A 23,362-nucleotide genomic window follows, 5' to 3' on the forward strand; every position below is an offset into this window, starting at 1 on the left:
AAAAACCATGTGCACTTCAGGTGTAACATATGCAGAGAGAGTTAAGGTGCCCATACACTAGTAAGATTTATCTTTAGATCTGGCTGGTTGGAACAAAAACCTGGTTATGGATGAGTGAGTTTGTCAGTTTTCCAGTATTTCCAAGCAAATGGTCAACTGTCATTTGCTCTCATCCATAACCATGTTTATGTTCCAACCAGACAGATCTGCAGATAAATCTGTGTGTGTATGGCCACCTTTAGATTTGTTTGAGTTATTTTGATTCTGTGCAGGGTAAACACTGACTGCATTATTTTTACACTGCAATTTAGATTTCAGTTTCAACACACCCCATTCAAATGTAACTCTCTCTGCACATCTTAAATCTGCCCCACCTGCAGTGCATATGGTGTTGCCCATTTTGAGAACAAATTTTTACTGCAATCAGATCTGAATAAGGGACAATGGCCATTCAGACAATTTTGTTAAAGCCATTTAATTTAACTAATTTATCCAAACAATAATTTTTATCCTTTTTTCAGTTTTAAAAAGTGAATGGTTGATTGTTATTTTCTCTAATACATTGCCAGATTTTGGTTCCCACTAGAGGGATTGGACAGACATATCTGCAGGTGTGTACCCAGCAATTCAATTGCCTCCTAACTGCATAACCTGCATTTTGGAGGTCTCACCACTCTTTATTCTGGCAAAGCATGGATGCTCTCATGGAGGAATGCTCATTGTCCACCAGCAGGAGAAAGACACACCCACCTTCCTTGCAAAATTGCCCCACAATGACCACTTATGCAACCGTTGACCGCTGGCTGGTAGCGACTTCCCGCCACAACACAGTTTACAAAACAGCAGCCGCCATACAAACACAAAAGAAAAAAAAAACATCTGATCTAAAGATTACTGATTCAGGACTATTAAAAGACTATTCAGTAAAATACTAACACTTGAGGGGGAAGGATGGACACCGTCAATTCTGTAGAACCAATAACAGCCTGACAATTAACCCACCTATGGCCTTCGCAAACAATGACTAAGAAGAGTTAACTTTCTATGAGCCTTCCCTATAGCTGAAAATCAAACCACCCCTCTCTAGTGGAAACGGGTATGATCTCTGACCACACAAAACAATCCTCAGGCCAGTATCCACCCAAACCCAATAGATCCACCTTGATACTCAGGATGAGGTTTACACCCATAACTGGACCCATGTAATTCCTGCCAATGTGATTGACGAGTCAGTCAGGACGACACCAATACCATTCATGATGGAACAGAAGCCAGAGCAGATAACCCCGCCTTAAACCCTGGACATTTATCCACTGCATTAACAGTTTCCCAAAATTTCCAGACCTACGCCTCTCTAGCCAAAAAACATTAGAATGGCCAGCAAGCCAAATCTGTTCCGATGTTCCAGGACAGCTGCAAAAGAAAAATCCCCAACACCAGCAACTACTGTACTCACAAGTATTAGTTTAAAAAAAGATAACATATGTTAATAACAGGAACCAAAGTAAAGGAGAAAACTGAAAAAATCTCATGTGGACCTTGGGTTTGCCATTAGGCCTCCTCGGACAAAAATTTAAATTCTCACTTCACACCCTCAATTCATGAAAAAAAAAATTGATCAGTAAACATAGCTGAGTAGCTGCCTCAATCCAAAAGGAATGGGTCCCATACTCCTCACACCTCAGATCCAAACCACTGAGTAGCGTCAAAACACTGCTGTAAACTGAAACTGTTTGCATGCAGCAGTGATTAGCCACCCTCTGGGCCGTAACTGTGAGTAATCTCTCACCAATTGCAACAGACAAATGTCCCTATCTGCCTGCGCTTTAAGCGAAACCCAACGGGCCCAGCCAGCCTGATTCATTTTAGAACGTGCAATTTTACACAGGACCAACTCATCCCTCAGTGAAATGTTTTTGAATATCAAAGCTGTGTTGGCCAATATCTTACTACCCCCGACTAGCTCACTGATCCTAAACACACCAAAAATACTAACTTAAAAGTTATCCGGGAAAGCAAAGTTTCTGGATTGGAAACCGCAACACTAGGTAGTATGTCTAACAAATTTCTGACCAGATTTAAATCAATGGGCCTGCGGGACTTAAAGACCTGGTGGGGTCAGCTTGCTGCAGCAATTTAGCAAGCAACTAAATGCCCGCAAGGGCAGAAGCCATAGCCGCCTTGAACCTACCTTTCATATAAAGGCCCCATACAAAGGCCAGCAAATATTATACTGATGACTTATGACTGATTACCCAAATGACTATACCTAGCAGCATACGCCTCCAAATCGCACCAGGCTGACTCTTATGATCAGAGCATGGAAGGGGATAAATTTTACCTAGCCAAATCAGCTAAATAATCTGACAGATAGAAGATAGGCATGGTAAACCTTAAGCTTCACCCCCTGGCACTAAACACGGACCTCATCAAATTAAGATAAAGGGCCAGATGAAGTAAAATGTGATTTTTTTTTTTTAGACAGCTGGAAGAATCCCACCAAATCAAACACAAGTCAAACTAGCAACTGTAGCATAGTGCCATTTTTTAGACAAAGTCAGAAATCACTTGTGATTTCTGGTGTTTTTTTTAGTAAGCCCTGGACAGGTGAAGCCTGGGGGGAACCAGTTATTGGGGAGTCCCCACTCCACCAGGCACCCCATCCAGAGCTTAGCAGCCACTGTGGTCATGTTTCGGCTGGGGCTTCTTGTGTAAAAATTGTCCCCAGCTATGGCATTACACTGCTGGCAGTTGGTGCCCAGTGCTGGTTCCTAAATATGGGGGACCCCCCTGATTTTTTTCCCCCTGAATGCCATTTCCTCTGTTCTCCAGCGTTACACGGAGAATCATCAGTTGCTAACTTAGGGTCTACAACAGAAGATGTTAGTTTATGAAAGGCTGCAGAGGGCCGCAGGGAGGAAAGGGAGGGTGGGGGCCCAGGAGGCAAAGGGGCAACAGGAGACAATGGAGTAGAGGAAGTAATGGTGGAGGTAGGGCCTGACATGCTATACACTGGCAACCAAGGTGTCGGCGCAACATGACTAGTTGGCTAAGGGTAATGGTAATGACCTGAGGACACTGTTCAGGCATATAAGGCGCCAAGCCAAAACCCTGAATGTTGTGCTCGGTGGCATTCCAAGCTGGTATGGCCCCCAATGGCAGGAGGGTGCAATGAATTATGGGGAACATTAAATGACCGCGTGGGCTGGACTACCTGCGAAGAAGAGAGCAACACAGGAAAAGAAAAAGAAAGCCTGTGACATAGAAACAGGCAAACTCTGCTGCCGCATGCTACTGGTGATGGGAAAAGCCAGCAGATAAGGCAAACTAGCATTACCAGCATTATCATGCACCGCACCATGTGAAGTTAGGAGTGGGGGCTGACCAGGCATAGCAAAAATAGCAGAGAAAGAACTCTGGGCAGTAACCATGATGTATAGAAAACCAGGTTGTACAGCAGGTGGTGTGCTAATGCAACCCAAGATGGCCCCAGCAACAAGTCTCAATGCCTTTAATCACCGCACCTAAAAGGCCCCCCACAGACTGCTGAGCAGACTGCAAAAAAAAACCTGTTGCTATCTGCTGCTGCAGGGAAAAGCCGTAGCCAAAAGAACATGACCTGCCTATATATACTACATCATAATCTCCACCCACAATTCCCTGATAGGACATGATATTCATCAATAAGTAAATAAACCTAACCCATGCAAACTAACCTAACAACTGCACTGTCATTTGCAACTCATTGCAAAATAAATAGAGCTCTTATTGGCCTTGTGATTAAAAGTGAGAAGGGACAGGATATAGACAGTTGCTGAGTTTGAGAGACCAGACCCTTTATAAGTCCCTGCAGGTTGGTGCAATCTCCTTTCCAGCATTGGAAAGGGGGCAGGATGGACATGTCTGCTCTATAGTGTATTCTGGGTGTAGTAGTCCTGTGTAGGATGGCATGGGTTGAAGTAGTCCTGTGTATGGTGGTGTGGGGTGTAATAGTCCTGTGTAGGGTAGCTTGGGGTGTAGTAGTCCTGTGTATGGTGGCGTGGGGTGTAGTCCTCTGTGGTGTCCTGTACTGCCAGCCTGCCACAATTGTACACAACTGGGGCTGATGTATAAGTCCTGTGGTGTCCTGTGTGGTGGTGTCCTATGCTGCCAGTGCTTGGGGCTGTACTGCTGTCCTGTCTGCCACATACAGTAAGTGGGTGCTGCTGTGTGCTGTTAAGGGGTGCCATTGACCTTTGCTTTAATGGGGCACTGCTCTGTGAGCTTTAGATAAATACAGGGGATATCCCTTATGCTGAAGGGTTGCTGTGCCCTGTTTTGTCTAAAAACAATTAAAGAGGCACCACACATGTGCACTGCCCTGTGTTCGCTCCATCTAAAATTAAAGGGGTTCTCCCGTGGGCCATAGAGGTGCTCTGCCGTGTGTTTGCTCAATCTAAAATCAATGAAAGGGGTTCCACAATCGTGCTGTAGGGGTGCTCTGCCCTGTGTTCACTCTAAATAAAGGTTCCATCCATGTTAATTGGGTGCTGCACCCTGTGTGTTTGGTACAAATGAGTGGGTTCCACCCATGTAAATTTGGTCCTGCATGTTTGCTCCATATAATTGGTTCCACCCATGTTAATTGGGCGCTATCCTGTGTGCTCACCCCATCTAAAATTAAAGGGGTTCTCCCATGTGCTGTAGGGGTGCACTGCCCTCTATTCATTCCATCTAAAAACAACTATAGGGGTTCCACCCGTGTGCAGTAGTTGTGCTCTGCCCTGTGTTCCTTCCAAATAAATTATGGAGGGCAACGATTCGGAGGATACAATACGGAAAAATCAAGAACCACTTCCTAGTGCTGAAGCAGCTGTCACTAGTCATGACATTGACAATGAAATGCCATCAACTTCGTCTGTCAAGGCCGATGAACAATTTCATAGTAGAGGGCATTGTATCCAAAAAAGCCAAATTCCAGTAAAATAGCCACCCCCAAAAAATAAAATTGTTTGAGGAGATAAGTAAACTTGTCAGTATGCCATTTACGATATGGAGTAGCAAGAAATGGGTAAGGCCCTGGCCTATGTTCATGACTAGTAGTTCAGCTTCACATGACATGCCCTTTGTAAGTTCTGGAAGGAGCATGCACAGTCCAGTTCCTGATATTGACATAGAAGGTATCACTGTTGAAGTACCCCAGGGTGAGGATATTGATGTAGCTGGCGCTGAGGAGGAAGTTGACAAGGAGGATTCTGATGGCGATGTGGTTTGTTAAAATCAGGCACAGGAGGAGACAGTTGTTGTCCGTGGGGAGAAAAGGCCCATCATCATGTCTGTTCAGAAGACCAAAAGATTCACGTCTTTAGTCTGGAATTATTTCTACCCCAATCCGGACAACAACTGTATCACCATATGTAGCCTATATAAAGCTGTAATTAATAGGGGTAAGGGTTTTAACCACCAGGGAACATCCTCCCTTATACGTCACCTGCAATGCATTCATCATAAGATACTATAAAGTTCAAAAACTTTGGCTAAGAGTGTAAGCAGTCCAGTGACACCTAAATCCCTTTGTCCTGTTGTATCCAAGAGCCTGCAATCCACACCACAAACCCCAACCAACCCCTCCTTACTTTCCTTCTCAATTAGGATTGGAAGTAGTCCTTCAGGACATTTCACTAGCATGATTGACTCCTCTCCTATCCGGGATTCCTCAGGAGGATCGTTGAGTGCTATGCCTGCTGCTGCCACTGCTGCTGTTCCTGCTGGTAGTCGTTCATCATCCCAGAGAGGAAGTTGCAACACCACTACTTTCACTAAGCAATTGACCATCCAACAGTCCTTTGCCAGGAAGATGAAGTATGACAGCAGTCATCCTATTGCAAAGTTGACTACTCAGGCCTTGACAGCTATGTTGGTGTTAGACGTGCATCTAGTATCCACTATTAGTGCAGTGGGATTTAGACAATTGATGGAGGTAATGTGTCCCCTGTACCAAATCCCATCTAGATTCCACTTCACTAGGCAGGCGATACCCAGAATGTACAGAAACGTCAGAGAAAGTGTCCTCAGTGTCCTGAAAAATGTGGTTGTACCCAGTGTCAACTTAACCACGGACATGTGATACGGGCAAACTAAGGACTATTTGACAGCCCACTGGGTAGATGTATTGCCTTACGCATCAACAACAGCAGCGGCACCAGTAGAAGCATCTCAGAAACGTCAGCTCGTTCCAAGGCAGACTAGAATCTCTTAGAAAAACTTATGGAAATCATCACACGATGGCTTACGCCACTTAGACACTCCTGGGGATTTGTGGTATCTGACAATGCCACCAATATTGTGAGGGCATTACCTCTGGGCAAATTCCAGCATGTCCCATGTTTCGTACACACAATAAATTTGGTGGTGCAGTATTTTTTGAGAAATTCCAAGGGCTGCGAGGAAAAAAAATGCATTTTCATAGCAGAACTGCTGGCAGTGATGCAGGGCAGTCAGGAGCTTGGACAGCTGGTCTGGACTGAAGGAGTTTCCTACAATTACTGACATGTCTACTGTCACTGCATATGATGCTGTCATCATTGAAAGAAAGGTGGAGGATTTTATCAGTGAAAGCATCCAAGTGGTCATGTCAGACAGTCCGTATCAATATTTGTAGGAAAAAGAGGCAATTTGGAGGCCCTTGCAAACTGGCTTTACATTACCTAAGTTGCCCCCCCTTCCAGTGTGTACTCCAAAAGAGTTTTTGGTGCAGCCAGGTACTTTGTCAGCAATCGGCAATCATCAAAATAAATTAAAAATTCCTCTAAGAAGAACAGCAATTGCCTCCAGAAAGAATGAATTAATACTCTGTGAGGATGAGGATGAACACACTGAAGGGGTGAGGATGAAGAGGACATGTTGCATCTGAAGAGCCAGTTTGTGCAAAGAGAAAGGAATTGCTTAACAATCATTTCAGCCACAGTCATGTAGAACAAATAAGCACACACTCAGTAAAGCGCTCCCAATTAACACCATGGGGGAAATTTAATAGGATGAGAGATTCAGAAAGTGAGAGATTTTGGGAGAGTTTTCCCATGTTTTTTAAAGCAGCAATCCTTCACACTGCAAAACCAGGTTTAGTACTGTATTGGCAATTGTGAAATAGATATGCACTCACAATATCCCAGCTGAAATAAGAGCATTCAATGGTATCTAACTGGAAAAAGTAGCAACTCCTCATTTCAGGATGATAGTACATAAATGGGAGAAATTCAAAAGAGGCAACAATAGTGCAGATTATTCAAACAAAAAGATTTTTAATACATAAGACACTCACGTGTAGGAGACAAATATAAAAGCATATTTGGTATCACAAAGGCAAGCAGGAACCCGGTGTGAGCAGCTATCCCTGGAGTAGATGTTAAACTTCATTGACCCTCCGGAAAGGTCATACACAGGAAGCCAGGTGATTGAGTTCCCACTCGGACCGCCCCACTCTGGGTCCAAACGAAATGTCCAGTCCACAGATAAACGCGTTTCAGAAATTGTCCTTTATCAATAGCGTCACGCTACTGGTAAAGGACAATTCCATAACGCATTTAGCCCATTCATTATTCATCACATTTGAAGCATGATGTGACTAATGATGTAATATATACATCCGGAGGTACAGAAGCACAGCCTTACATTAGCAGTCTGTGACGGGCATCCAACGCATGCATGGTCTACTGACCATGGATGTGCGGCACCCATTGTTCTGGAAGAATCCACTCCCTTTAAATTTTCCGAATTGTAGCCCACGGGCTACTGAAGCACAACAACATTTTCAGATGGTGTTAGCTAAGGGGGTCAAAAAAGTCCATCACGTTTAGATGACCCGGATAAGGTTATCGTCTATTCATTATATCCCCCGATGACCCAAAGTGGCTGTCCAATCTGATTTCACTGTAGTACATTATAATTAATGATTATACTCATCATCAAATTAATTTTGCAGGCTGTGAAGTCAGGACCTTCTCTACCTGTGCGATAGAGCCCGGAGCTGACCTCACACTTTCTCCCTGAAAACACCAGGACACACCTGCATTTTTCCTGGTAGTCACAGAAAACAGCCAGTTACCACCCCCAAACTCTGGCTCTCTGTCAGCCTACTTGCAGGCGGCTTGCAATCAGAAAAGAAGATGCTGGATTTTTGCTGAATGGCCTTGCGCACAGGTGCTATGTTCCATGTGCATGCGCAATCTTTCGATAATCATCCACCTTGCTAAATCGCAGGGCTGAGGTCAGGTTTCAATAATCCCCCTTGTCACCAGCTTTGTAAAACGTTTGCGCAGTATGATAGATTGGCATAAAGAACACTGATTTGGAATATGTACGCACACTTGATGGACAGAGCAGTGATGCTAACAGCATCCACATCGGAATTAGGCCCCCAGTCACATGCTCTGCTTACCTGTGAATGTTGAATTCAGAAAATATATTTAAAGGATACAGCAGAAATCTCTGCATAGTTGGTTATATCACTACAATATACCATGGCAGCTCTCATGCTAAGGATACGTTTTGCAAAAAAAACAACATCATTTACCCAACAACATATAAATCACCAAATGTACAAAAAGTAATAACGATAAGTATTCATGATCTAATGCTCATATGAAAAGGAAATTCCTGTGTTTAACAATAACAGAAAAATGTAAAACAGTTAAACATAAAGGGGGTAATTCATTACCGCTCGCTAAGCAGCGGTCCTTCACTGCTTAGCGAGTGGCTTAACGCCGCTGTCCGTCCTCCACCACCACCTCCCAATTCCCCTGGTCTAAAATGCTAGGGGATGTGTAACGAGAACACATCCCCTTGCATGCCTCAGCTAGCATGAGAAATCATTCGATGATCGCCGACCATCGAATGATTTTTTATGCTTTCACAAATAAAAGTCAGTCTCAACTAACTTTTATTTACAAGCACTAGTAAGAAGATAGGGCTAGCGGCTGACATCATAGGGACGCCCATGGACTTGCCCTGTCCACCCCTGGTCCTCCCTCCTCACAGCGACTGGCCCAGCGGGGTGTGCAGAAATGCGCAAAAGCCGACCATAAGGGAAGGGGCCGAATTGGGATCGCTGCGAGCAATCCTAAATCGGCCCTGAAGATTTGTGTATAGGGATAAAACACAGACTTTTCCTATACTGTAACAATTATTATTATTTTTACATTATATCTATAAGGCGCTACACTTGTTTTGCAGTGCTGTACATATAGCACACAAGAGAACAATAAGGCACTCATTATTTTATTGTTATACACTACATTATTTTTAAGCTATCTTAACCACTACAAATAACGACACGGACACCAACTGCTTAGAATTCAAAGGTCAACAGTAATTTATTGAGCTTGATGACTTGATTTTATATTAGATTATGGAGTATGGCAAAAAGAAGGTGCTGCCAAACAATCTCAAGCTGTCAATAAATCTCAAGACAACAGAAGAGAGGAGGGGACTAAAGATTTATCTGTCCAATCCATCTGGTGGAAACAAAAATCTGGCAATGTATGGGAGCAAATGTTCGGTTCTCTTATACTGGAAAACAGACAATGGCCCTTATTCAGATCTGATCGCAGTACAAATTTGTTCTCAAATGGGAAAAACCATGTGCACTTCAGGTGTAACATGTGCAGAGAGAGTTAGATTTGTGTGAGTTATTTTGTTTCTGTGCAGGGTAAATACTGACTGCATTATTTTTACACTGCAATTTAGATTTTAGTTTCAACACACCCCATGCAAATGTAACTCTCTCTGCACATCTTACATCTGCCCCACCTGCAGTGCATATGGTGTTGCCCATTTTGAGAACAAATTTGTACTGCAATCAGATCTGAATAAGGGCCAATGGCCATTAAGACAATTTTGTTAAAGCCATTTAATTTAACTAATTTATCCAAACAATAATTATTATCCTTTTTTCAGTTTTAAAAAGTGAATGGTTGATTGTTATTTTCTCTAATACATTACCAGATTTTTGTTCCTACCAGAGGGATTGGACAGACATATCTGCAGGTGTGTACCCAGCATTACAATTGCCTCCTAACTGCATAACCTGCATTTTGGAGGTCTCACCACTCTTTATTCTGGAAAAGCATGGATGCTCTCATGGAGGAATGCTCATTGTCCACCAGCAGGAGAAAGACACTCCCACCTTCCTTTCAAAAGAGGGTGCCCCACAATGACCACTTATGCAACCGTTGACCGCTGGCTGGTAGCGACTTCCCGCCACAACACGGTTTACAAAACAGCAGCCGCCATACAAACACAAAAGAAAAAAAACATCTAAACTAAAGATTACTGATTCAGGACTATTAAAAGACTATTCAGTAAAATACTAACACTTGAGGGGGAAGGATGGACACCGTCAACTCGTAGAACCAATAACAGATGCCTGACAATTAACCCACCTATGGCCTTCACAAACAATGAAAAAGAAGAGTTACTGTAACTTTCTATGAGCCTTCTCTATAGCTGAAAATCGAACATCCCCTCTCTAGTGGAAACGGGGTTTGATCTCTGACCACACAAAACAATCCTCAGGCCAGTATCTACCCTAACCCAATAGATCCACCTTGATACTCAGGATGAGGTTTATACCCATAACTGGACCCATGTAATTCCTGCCAATGTGATTGACGAGTCAGTCGGGACGACACCAATGCCGTTCATGATAGAACAGAAGCCAGAGCAGATAACCCCACCTTAAACCCTGGACACACTTAACCACTGCATTACCAGTTTCCCAAAATTTCCAGACGTACGCCTCTCTAGCAAAAAAACATTAGAATGGCCAGCAAGCCAAATCTGTTCCGATGTTCCAGGACAGCTGCAAAAGAAAGATCCCCAACACCAGCAACTACTTACAAAAAAAATAACATATGTTAATAACAGGAACCCAAGTAAAGGAGAAAACTGAAAAAATCTCATGTGGACCTTGGGTTTGCCATTAGGCCTCCTCAGACAAAAATGTAAAATCTCACTTCACACCCTCAATTTATGAATGCTAGCCATTCAAAAATTGATGAGTAAACATAGCTGAGTAGCTGCCTCCATCCGAAAGGAATGGGTCCCATACTCCTCACACCTCAGATCCAAGCCACCAAGTAGCGTCAAAACACTGCTGTAAACTGAAACTATTTGCATGCAGCAGTAATTAGCCACAGACAAATGTCCCTATCTGCCTGCGCTTTAAGCGAAACCCAACGGGCCCAGCCAGCCTGATTCATTTTAGAACGTGCAATTTTACCCAGGACCAACTCATCCCTCAGTGAAGTGTTTTTGAATATCAAAGCTTTGTTGACCAATATCTTACCACCCGCGACTAGTTTACTGATCCTAAAGACACCAAAAAATACTAACTTAAAAGTTATCCGGGAAAGCAAAGTTTCTGGATTGGAAACCGCAACACTAGGTAGTATATCTAACAAATCCCTGATCAGATTTAAATCAATGGGCCTGCAGGACATGGAACTGTTGAAACCCAGGATAAGGATATTGATGTAGCTGGTGCTGAGGAGGAAGTTGACAAGGAGGATTCCGAAGTCGATGTGGTTTGTTAAAATCAGGCACAGGACGAGACAGTTGTTGTCTGTGGGGTGAAAAGGCCCATCATCATGTCTGGGCAGAAGACCAAAAGATTCACATCTTCAGCCTGGAATTATTTCTTCCCCAAACAACTTTTTTGCCATATGTAGCCTATATAAAGCTGTAATTAATAGGAATAAGGGTTTTAACCACCAGGGAACATCCTCCCTTATACATCACCTGCAATGCATTCATCATAAGATACTATCAAGTTCAAAAACTTTGGCTAAGAGTGTAAGCAGTCCAGTGACACCTAAATCCCTTTGTCCTGTTGTATCCAAGAGCCTGCAATCCACAACACCAACCCCAACCAACCCCTCCTCACTTTCCTTCTCAATTAGGATTGGAAGTAGTCCTTCAGGACATTTCACTAGCATGATTGACTCCTCTCCTATCTGTGACTCCTCAGGAGGATCGTTGAGTGCTATGCCTACTTCTGCCACTGCTGCTGTTCCTGCTGGGAGTCGTTCATCATCCCAGAGAGGAAGTTGCAACACCACTACTTTCACTAAGAAATTGACCATCTAACAGTCCTTTGCCAGGAAGATGAAGTATGATAGCAGTCATCCTATTGCAAAGTTGATTACTCAGGCCTTGACAGCTATGTTGGTGTTATGGGCCCCATACATCAGCAATTAATTGTGACAATTTTCAGATATGGAGATGATTGCCACAATTAATTTTAGATGTGTGGGCTCCCCCTTTTGGCAATCCCAATCAAAATCGCCAATCGATTGCTTAATCAGGTTTTTAAACATGCTTAATAATCTGGTATTATCTGCGGATCTTTTTTATATGTGTGGGCATTCCCAATTCGTCTTCTTCATCTATTTACATTATGAACAGCTGAAATGACAATCGATTGGGCAATTTCCAGATATGAAGATGCAATCTTTAGATGGAAAAATCTGCCGATCACTGAAATAAATCTGTAATGTGTGGGCAAAGTCAGATAGATTGTAAAATCCATTTATCTGGCCAAAAAATCCCTGTATCTGGAAATCCATAAATTGTGATTGCTGATGTATTGGGGGCCATTAGACATGCATCTAGTATCCACTATTAGTGCAGAGGGATTTAGACAATTGATGGAGGTAATGTGTCCCTGGTATCAAATCCCATCTATATTCCACTTTACTAGGCAGGCGATACCCAGAATGTACAGAAACGTCAGAGAAAGTGTCCTCAGTGTCCTGAAAAATGTAATTGTACCCAGTGTCAACTTAACTACGGACACGTGGACAAGTGAAACGGGCAAACTAAGGACAATTTGACAGCCCACTGGGTAGATGTATCACCTTATGCATCAACAACAGCATCGGCACCAGTAGAAGCATCTCAGAAACGTCAGCTCGTTCCAAGGCAGACTATGCTGTGTTTTAACAGTTTAAGTAAGAGGCACAACGCCAAGAACCCCTTAGAAAAACGTATGGAAATCATCACACAATGGCTTACCCCATTTAGACTCTCCTGGGGATTTGTGGTATCTGACAATGCCACCAACATTGTGCGGGCATTACCTCTGGGCAAATTCCAGCATGTCCCATGTTTCGTACACACAATATATTTGGTGGTGCAGTATTTTTTGAGAAATTACAATGGCTGCGAGAGAAAAAAATGCATTTTCATAGCACGACCGTTGGCAGTGATGCAGGGCAGTAAGGAGTTTGGACAGCTGGTCTGGACTGAAGGAGTTTCCTACAATTACTGACATGTCTACTGTCACTGCATATGATGCTGTCATCATTGAAAGAATGGTGGAGGATTTTATCAGTGAAAGCATCCAAGTGGTCATGCCAGACAGTCCATATCAATATTCGTAGGAAAAAGAGGCAATTTGGAGGCCCTTGCAAACTGGCTTTACATTACCTAAGTTGCCCCCCCTTCCAGTGTGTACTCCAAAAGAGTTTTTGGTGCAGCCAGGTACTTTGTCAGCAATCGGCAATCATCAAAATAAATTAAAAATTCCTCCAAGAAGAACAGCAATTGCCTCCAGAAAGAATGAATTAATACTCTGTGAGGATGAGGATGAACACACTGAAGGGGTGAGGATGAAGAGGACATGTTGCATCTGAAGAGCCAGTTTGTGCAAAGAGAAATGAATTGCTCAACAATCATTTCAGCCACAGTCATGTAGAACAAATAAGCACACACTCCGTAAAGCGCTCCCAATTAACACCATGGGGGAAATTTAATAGGATGAGAGATTCAGAAAGAGAGAGATTTTGGGAGAGTTTTCCCATGTTTTTTAAAGCAGCAATCCTTCACACTGCAAAACCAAGTTGATTTTGCCATGTAATTGATTGCTGCTTTAAAATAACATGGGAAAACTCTCCCAAAATCTCTCACTTTCTGAAACTCTCACCCTATTACATTTGGCCCCCGGTGTATAGAGAAAATATAATCGGATACTGTTCCTTTAAGAAGGTTTCAGTTCTTATTTTCAGTTCCACATATTTACTTACTCTGTGGAAAAAAAACCTGGCTTTATGCAGCCAACAGAGCAAACATATTGCCAAGGGGAAACACAACACTATTTAGTGCAGACGGTTTAGTACTGTATTGGCAATTGTGAAATAGATATGCACTCACAATATCCCAGCTGAAATAAGAGCATTCAATGGTATCTAACTGGAAAAAGCAACAACTCCTCATTTCAGGATGATAGTACATAAATGGGAGAAATTCAAAAGAGGCAACAATAGTGCAGATTATTCAAACAAAAAGATTTTTAATACATAATACACTCACGTGTAGGAGACAAATATAAAAGCATATTTGGTATCACAAAGGCAAGCAGGAACCCGGTGTGAGCAGCTATCCCTGGAGTAGATGTTAAACTTCATTGACCCTCCGGAAAGGTCAGACACAGGAAGCCAGGTGATTGAGTTCCCACTCGGTTCGCCCCACTCTGGGTCCAAAAGAAATGTCCAGTCCACGGATAAACGCGTTTCAGAAATTGTCCTTTATCAATAGCGTCGCGCTACTGGTAAAGGACAATTCCATAACGCATTTAGCCCATTCATCATTCATCACATTTGAAGCATGATGTGACTAATGATGTAATATATACATCCGGAGGTACAGAAGCACAGCCTTACATTAGCAGTCTGTGACGGGCATCCTACGCATGCATGGTCTACTGACCATGGATGTGCGGCACCCATTGTTCTGGAAGAATCCAATCCCTTTAAATTTTCCGAATTGTAGCCCACGGGCTACTGAAGCACAACAACATTTTCAGATGGTGTTAGCTAAGGGGGTCAAAAAAGTCCATCACGTTTAGATGACCCGGATAAGGTTATTGTCTATTCATTATATCCCCCGATGACCCAAAGTGGCTGTCCAATCTGATTTCACTGTAGTACATTATAATTAATGATTATACCCCTGGATTCTATTTTCTGTGGAATCTGCCATCATAGATGCCTGGGCCAATGGCCCAATGGTTTCCTGACAAAAGAAAATAAACCCTCAGGCTGGGGCGTCATACAGGACAGTACCTGTAATATAATATATATAATATAATAGGTCTTCATAGAATGAGATGAAAAAAATCTCCAAGGTAGAATGATTACAGCCAAGGTCATGATTGTAGGGAACTGAGCCAAAAGAAGTATACAAGGCAATCAAAAAGACAAGAACAGGCTGGCTCTTCACAAATCTCAGAGTAACATACAGTGACCTCATTTCAGAAGACAGACCCACAAGACAGAGTTCTATTTGGGAACTGGAACTGATTAAGAATCTGGAAAAAGATGTTGGAAACAGGATGATTTATTGAAATCAGATTTTATCCAATAAAATGAATAAAAATTCCATTAAGCAGTGAAGCCATATGACCACATTACAAAAAGCCCAACAAATACATCCAAGAATCAGAAATCAATAAAACCTTAATCTACATTTCCCAAAATAATTTAGTGGCCTATTTATCAAATAATATTTGTGAGATATTCCAAAAACACCAATTTATGGGGCTAGCTGCAAATATTATGAATCCCTGAAAAAATAGGATTTTAATACCTACCGGTAAATCCTTTTCTCGGAGTTCTTATGGGATACAGGGAAGTCGTTCATAACGATGGGGAAAAGAGGGTTTCTGTAGGAGACAGGCACTTATAAAACTTTATACAGGGTGTACTGGCTCCTCCCCTCTGTTCCCCTCCCTCTAGCCAGTTAATAGAAACTGTACCGAAGGAGAAGTACAATATGAGAGGAATATGTGTAATATTTAACGTGGTGAGATTCATCCAGCACACCCAGACATAACTTTCAACATACAGAGACCACTGTAGCGACCACAGAACACGTGGAAGTTTCAGGGCCTTAATAATATGTCAACTATTGACAACATTTGTAAAACTTGATAAGAAATGTCACCTAAGTGACAACATAAACTCGTGAACAGCTGAGGTACACGATGTAAACAATAAAGGTTACCTTGTAACCTTCACCCTCATGACCGCCAGGAACATAGGGTAATGAAAGGACCCAGTATTGGTCGACGGCTCACCAGAGTGAGTAAGGCAAAACTCCGCACAGAGGCTGGCGCCCTGTATCCCATAAGAACTCCGAGAAAAGGATTTACCGGTAGGTATTAAAATCCTATTTTCTCTTACATTCTTATGGGATACAGGGAAGTCGTTCATAACGATGGGGATATACCAAAGACATCAGAACGGGCGGGATTGTGCGGAGATTGCCGCAGCACCGCTTGCCCAAACTGAGTATCTTCAGTGGCCAAAGCATCAAATTTGTAAAACTTTACAAAAGTGTGTTGGCCTGACCATGTAGCGGCTCTACACAGTTGTAAGGCCGACACTCCTCGGGCAGCCGCCCAGGAAGTCCCCACTGAACGAGTTGAGTGTACTTTCACCCCAGCAGGCATAGGAAGCTTCGCCACCACATAAGCCTGTTTAATGGTTGCACAGATCCAGCGTGCAATAGACTGCTTGGAAGACAAAAAGTCCTTCAGTCTTTCGAATTCTTGCCGTTCTCTGTATATACACACGGAGAACCCGAACCACATCCAAAGCTGTCGGCACCTCAGACTGAGGGCCACTAGCCGGAACCACAATTGGTTGGTTCACGTGGAACGCTGACACCACCTTGGGAAGAAAACGCGGATTAGTGCGTAATTCTGCCCTGTCTTCATAGAAGATCAGATAAGGGCTCTTGCAGGTTAACGCCCCCAGCTCAGAGACCCGCCTAGCCAAGGCTAAGGCTAATAAGACCACTGTCTTCCATGTAAGATATTTTAAATCTATTTCCTCCAGTGGTTCGAACCAGGAGGATCGTAGGAACGTCAGAACGACATCCAAGTCCCATGGTGGAGTAGGGGCCACAAAAGGAGGCTGTATATGCAAGACGCCTTGCAGAAATGTCTGCACTTCAGGTATATTAGCCAGCTTCTTTTGGAAAAAGACAGACAGTGCAGATACCTGCACTTTCAAGGAGCCTAAACGTAGGCCCAGATCCAAGCCAGATTGAAGGAATCTGAGAAATCTTTCAAGTTTAAACTCCACCGGGGCAAACTTCCCTTGTTCACACCATCCTACATATCTCCTCCAGATATGATGGTAATGTGCAGCCGTTACTGGCTTCCTAGCACTCGTCATGGTCTTGATGACTGATGTGTGAAATCCTTTCTCTGTTAGGATCTGCCGCTCAACCTCCAGGCCGTCAAACAAAGCTGCTCTAAGGCCTGGAAGACGCACGGACCTTGCATGAGCAGGTCTCTTTGCAGAGGTAGATGCCACGAGTCCCTTTGAAGACTTAGAAGATCTGGGTACCACGTCCTTCGTGGCCAGTCCGGAGCCACTAGAATGACTTCGGCTCCGTCTCTCCTTATCTTTCTTAACACCCGAGCCACTAGGGGAATCGGTGGGAAGACATAAATCAGGCTGTTGAACGCCCACGGTATGGAGAGGCCGTCCACTCCCTCTGCCTGAGGGTCTCTCGCCCTGGAGAAGTACCTGGACACTTTCCAATTGTGTCTCGATGCCATCATGTCTACTAGTGGGGTCCCCCCACCGAGCCACCAGAGCACTGAACACCTGGTGGTGTAGACTCCATTCCCCGGGGTGAAGCCCGTGGCGACTGAGGAAGTCGGCATCCCAGTTGTCCACCCCGGGTATGAATATGGCAGATAGAGCCTGACAGTGACTCTCTGCCCAGGACAGGATCTTTGTTGCTTCCCGCATGCAGGACCTGCTTTTGGTCCCGCCCTGCCTGTTCAGAAACGCCACAGTAGTGGCATTGTCTGATTGGATGCGGACAGCCTGCCCGCAGAGGAGAGGGGCCGCCTCCAGGATTGCATAATACACAGCACGTAACTCCAGGTTGTTGATATGGAGACGTGTTTCCCAGTAGGTCCATTAGCCCTGAAAGGACTGACCCATGGTTACAGCACCCCATCCCAGGAGGCTCGCATCCGTGGTGACTAAGACCCAATTTTGGATGCCAATCCTTCGCCCTGCCTGCAGGTAGGGTGTGTGGAGCCACCACTGGAGTGATATTCTCGTCCGAGATGACAACACAATCTTCCGATGCATCTGTAGATGTGAACCGGACCATTTGCTCAGGAGATCGAGCTGGAAAATCCTGCTGTGAAACCTCCCGAATTGGAGGGCCTCGAAGGAGGCCACCATCTTTCCTAGAAGGACAATGCACTGGTGCACTGACACCTGGGGGGTTTTCAACAGGTCTGTGACCAGCTGTTGAATGGCCACAATCTTTTGTTGTGGCAGGAACACTCTCATAAGAGCCGTATCCAACACCATCCCCAGGAACTGGAGTCTCTGCGAAGGGATCAGAGAGGACTTTGCTAAATTCAGGAGCCAACCGTGACCCGACAGGGTCTGCATGGTAATCTGTAAGGCTGCCTGCAGCTCCTCCAACGACCTCGCCTTTACAAGCAGGTCCTCCAAGTATGGTATGACACAGATCCCTTGTTTCCTGAGAACCACCATCATCTCCGCCATCACCTTGGTGAATATGCGCAGGGCTGAGGACAGGCCGAACGGCAGTGCGTGGAACTGATAGTGATCGTTCAGCAGCGCAAACCTCAGATATTTTTGATGAGGTGGCCAAATTGGGATGTGAAGGTAGGCGTCCTTCACATCCAAAGATGCCAAGAACTCCCCTTCCTCCAGTGCCGCTATCACGGCCCGCAAGGACTCCATCTTGAACTTGGTTACAGACAAGAATGGGTTCAGGGATTTTAGGTTTAGTATTGGGCAAACCGACCTGTCCGGTTTTGGGACCACAAATAATAACAACCCTGCCCCCTTTCCAGGGGAGGGACCGGGGTTATTACTCTGGCCTGTATTAGTTTTTGGATTGCGTGCTGCAAAACCATTTGGTCCACTGGGGACACTGGAAGGTCTGATTTGAAAAACCTGTGAGGTGGTTGTATTGCAAACTCCAGCTTGTAGCCATGCAAAATAAGAGCCCGTACCCAAGAATTGAGCCCGTACCCAAGAATTGAGGCACGAGGCTTCCCAAACATGGCTGAAGAACACCAGTCTGGCTCCCACCTCGACCGGAGCTATAGGTGGAGCCCCACCGTCATGCTGCGGGTTTACTTGCAGCTGCCGCTCTGTGGTGGCCGAAGCAGAAGGCTTCCTGAATTTACCTCGGGAGCCTGTGGCTGCATTTGAACCACCCCTGGCTTTTGGGCGGAATTTGCCGGTCCGAAAGGAGAAGGAAAAGGACGCTTGGGCGTCTGTGGGGTCGATGGCAGGAAGGTGGACTTCCCTGCTGTGGCTTTAGAGATTAACTCATCTAAATCGCTGCCAAACAACCGTTCGCCTGTGAAGGGAAGGTTTTCTACACTCCGTTTGGAGTCAGCATCAGCCATCCACTGCCAGAGCCAGAGGGATCTGCGACCCGATACCGCCATGGCTGATTTACGGCCGTTAATGGCTCCTAACTCTTTTTGGGCCTCACACAGAACCTTAGCTGTGTCCTGAATATGGTGTAATTTTTCCGACACCTGCGCCACTGTCATGTCACCCAGAAGGTCCTCCTGAATCTGGGAGGCCCATATGTATATAGACTTTGCCATATAACAACTTGCTAACACAGGACGCTGATACGCGCCATTAGCAGTAAAAATGGACTTAAGGGTATTTTCAACCAGTGGGTTGCGCGGTCCCTGTGCAGGGCACCGCCGATACCGCCGCCGCCATCTTGCCACACAGTCATCCGGGGACCCCACGGCGGGGGACCCCGGGGTAGTACTCACCACACAACTTCTTCAGACTGGACTAGGGGTGTGCGGCATGCCAGGGGTGTGCGCACCGCAGCGCAATGCCCGCGGTAACATCACCCACGCAGTACAGTGGTCCTGTGGCAGGGACAGCTCGGTACCATGAAGTGGCCTGCAGCTGAACCCTTCCACCAGTCTCCCACGACGCAGGACTGCTGTTGAGTCCAAAACAGCAGTCCCAAAATAATAAAGAAATTAAACAGAAGACAAAACTCTCTGGAGCTCTTCCTGATGCGTGCTTCTCCTGAGGCACATTTCTTAAACTGGCTAGAGGGAGGGGAACAGAGGGGAGGAGCCAGTACACCCTGTATAAAGTTTTATAGTGCCTGTCTCCTACGGAAACCCTCTTTTCCCCATCGTTATGAACGACTTCCGTGTATCCCATAAGAATGTAAGAGATATATCTATGGGAGCTATCTTCTATAACATATGCATAGACGAATCTAAGGGGTGGTCCTGGGGTGCACTGGACCACCCATTAGACCACCGGCCGCCGCTACATACACAATTTAAAGAAATGACAGCCGGGCAAAAAGAGCTATGCGCTGCCCGACTGTATAGTCATTATCTAAGCAAAGCAGCAGCTCCGTCGATATCATCAATGCTCCCGCTCGACCACGAACCTAGGAGCTTCCGATCCGGCAGCCAATCAGGAGTGGCCACTAATACTGCTCCTGATTGGCTGACGGCCGCAGCAGAAGCATTGAAGATATCAACAGACCTGCTGCTTTGCTGAGACTATACAGCCGGCTCATGTTTTGGTTTAAATTCATTTTCATGTTTTGATTTTGGTTTTGGCAAAACCACACTAAAGTGTTTTGATCTGGATTTGTTTTTGTTTTTTTTGTTTGGTTTTATATTCCCTTAAAATCTATAAAAAGTTATGTCATTTGAACCTTTTTACATACCGGAATACATGTTTACATGCATTCCAAAATCCCAGTTCCACATACAGTGTATACTGTAGATATCTATATATGTGTGAGTGTGTGATTGTGTGTGTGTGTGTGTGTGTATAGATAGTACATGAATAAGCTAATTCAATGAAACTTGAGCTCTGCAAAATTTTGTATTATTAGCTAAACCCCAAATGCTGATTATAATCACCTGTGGCCCTCCAGTTGTTGTGAAACTACACATCCCAGCATGCCTTGCCATAGTTTTAGCATTCCCTAATAGCAAAACTATGGCAAGGCATGCTGGGATGTGTAGTTTCACAACAGCTGGATGGCTGCAGGTTGGATATAGGGTTTTCTTTTCTAAAATTGCTAATTATTTACAATCTTTTTTTGTCTCTCATAGGTGTACTTTTCATCAGCATATCTATAAATTGTTTCTTAATGTGTAGTCAAATCGCTGCACAAATAGATTAGATTTAGGTTGATTTATTTGAAAACTTTGCTCCAACTAGTTATCGTTTGACAAATTAACTGTACTACGATCTCCTGGCTGATTCTGTGGCAATATAAAACCCAGCATCTCCTGTGACTCTTCCCTTGTCACCTACTCCCAGCACGATGGCAAAGGGCTTCTATGTTAGTAAGATCGTAGCTTTTGTTTGCATATTTTTGGCCATAGCTGCAGTGGTTACAATCAGTGCACTAGCTGTTGTCTACTCCAATGAAGGGTCTCAATCAAACAGCTCCATTTCTCCCCATAGTACTGCAACCACTACAAGCACAAAGACTTCTATAACACCTACATCTAATGAGATTTGGGATAAATACCGTCTTCCAAAATCCTTGATACCTGTTCATTATGACATTGACCTCCGACCTGTTTTGGCAAAAGATTCACGAGGAATTTATGTCTTTCATGGCAAAAGTGTTGCCCACTTTAGATGTGTGGAACGCACCAACCTTGTCATAATCCACAGCAATAAACTCAATTATACCAGCACTGTGCTCAGGACTGATGCTAATAGAATTATAACCCCAAGTAGAACAGATCTAGTAGAGAGGACTGAATATTTAGTGCTACATCTTAGTGAAGAACTCGAAGAGAATAAAATGTACACACTTCACACTGAGTTTGTTGGAGAACTTGCTAATGATCTGGCAGGATTTTATCGCAGTGAATACGTAGAAAACAAAGTAACCAAGTAAGTAGCAATACAACAATCTACATAAGTATAATTGAGTGTGTGTGTGTGTATGTTCCATGATAACTCGAACGCTTTAACTCATTATATTCAATTATTGCACAATCCCTTATTATTTTAAGGAACAATCTATATTCGAAGATGGGTTTAATCGGACCACCCCTTGAGGGTGCTGTCATAAGGGTCTATGCTATTTCTGTTGTTTTCATGCACTGTGATATTTAGTTGGAAAGTTTATGACTTTCTGAATACAACCAGGGCCGCAAAACGTGCCTGCGGGCCCCAGTGAAGAGGGGTGTGGTCAACGGGGCATGACAAATGGGAGGGGCTGTGACCATGCCCCCGTAAAAAAATTGGCAGGGGATGAGGTCTGTGTGCCAGCGCACAAGCTGTTGCTACAGCTGCCTTTCTCCCCGCTCAGCACACTGCACTGAGCAGCGTGTGCCGAGTGGGAGAGAAAGGCTGTGCTGCTGCGACAGTCTCTGCTCTCTACTCCCACTGCCCGGTCTCTGTAGCGGGGGATGGGGCGTGGGACCCGGTAAAAAGTACCCTCCCCCCAGAAACAGGGATGATCTACAATGGGGGGGGGTGGGGTGGAGAGGATCAGCAACAGGGGGGATGGTGGTGCACCAATGGTCCACCACTGGAGGCACCACTGGTGCACCCTTTCTTTACAGTGGCATACCCGGAAATTCTGGGCATGCCACCAAAAGGGTTAAAAGCCTATAAGGATCCATTAAATGATAAACATTTTCACTTTACAAAACTTTTGAGAATTGCATCGGAATTGAATTGAATCGGACGGACAAACAAGAGTTAATGCTTATTAAACTCTTGTTTGTCCGTCCGACCAACGGGCATTAAGACTAGTACTATCATAATAATACAATGTTAATTGTCATTTTGAATCGGATAATGTTTTGCTCTTTTGATTTGTAATATTTATGGATTTCTCTTCTTTGCATTTCACCTATAGGAGGTTGCATTTTCATTTTTAACTTTACTTGCATAATTGAAATAAACAATCTTAAGTAGACACAAGTAGTTTGATGCTCATTTTACTGGGGGTTGTATGGCTTTCAAACTAATTTCATGCTTGAGTTGTGGTCCTGGCTTCTGCCTACACAGTTTTCTAGCTAACATATGCTTTTTGTGATAGGATCATCGCAACGACTCAAATGCAGGCAACTGATGCTAGGAAGGCATTTCCCTGCTTTGATGAGCCAGCAATGAAAGCTACATTCAGCATTACTATCAGACACAAGCCAGATTACGTGGCGCTGTCCAACATGAACCCTATCAGTAAGTCACTTAGCGCTCAGCCTTCTGTGCAGTGGGTTGTCATCTAGGATGGATATAAACCTCTAAAGTAGGGGTGGGCAATAAGTGGC

The 23,362-nt window shown here is 44.3% G+C and overlaps 1 protein-coding gene across 2 annotated transcripts in view; it reads left to right on the forward strand.

Moving 5' to 3' along the window:
* The window catches only part of LOC146075182 (aminopeptidase N-like), a 141,298-nt gene that overhangs the window by 20,423 nt on the left and 97,513 nt on the right, over nucleotides 1–23,362 (forward strand). For both annotated transcript variants that reach the window (XM_083184152.1, XM_083184153.1), the window contains exons 2-3: nucleotides 21,173–21,971; nucleotides 23,131–23,273. In XM_083184152.1, the coding sequence (XP_083040278.1) occupies nucleotides 21,388–21,971; nucleotides 23,131–23,273 (727 nt within the window). In that variant the 5' untranslated portion in view covers nucleotides 21,173–21,387. The remainder of the gene's footprint in view (nucleotides 1–21,172; nucleotides 21,972–23,130; nucleotides 23,274–23,362) is intronic.

Source organism: Crinia signifera, chromosome 4, assembly GCF_055691185.1.
Source record: "Crinia signifera chromosome 4, ASM5569118v1, whole genome shotgun sequence".
NCBI classification, from domain to species: domain Eukaryota; kingdom Metazoa; phylum Chordata; class Amphibia; order Anura; family Myobatrachidae; genus Crinia; species Crinia signifera.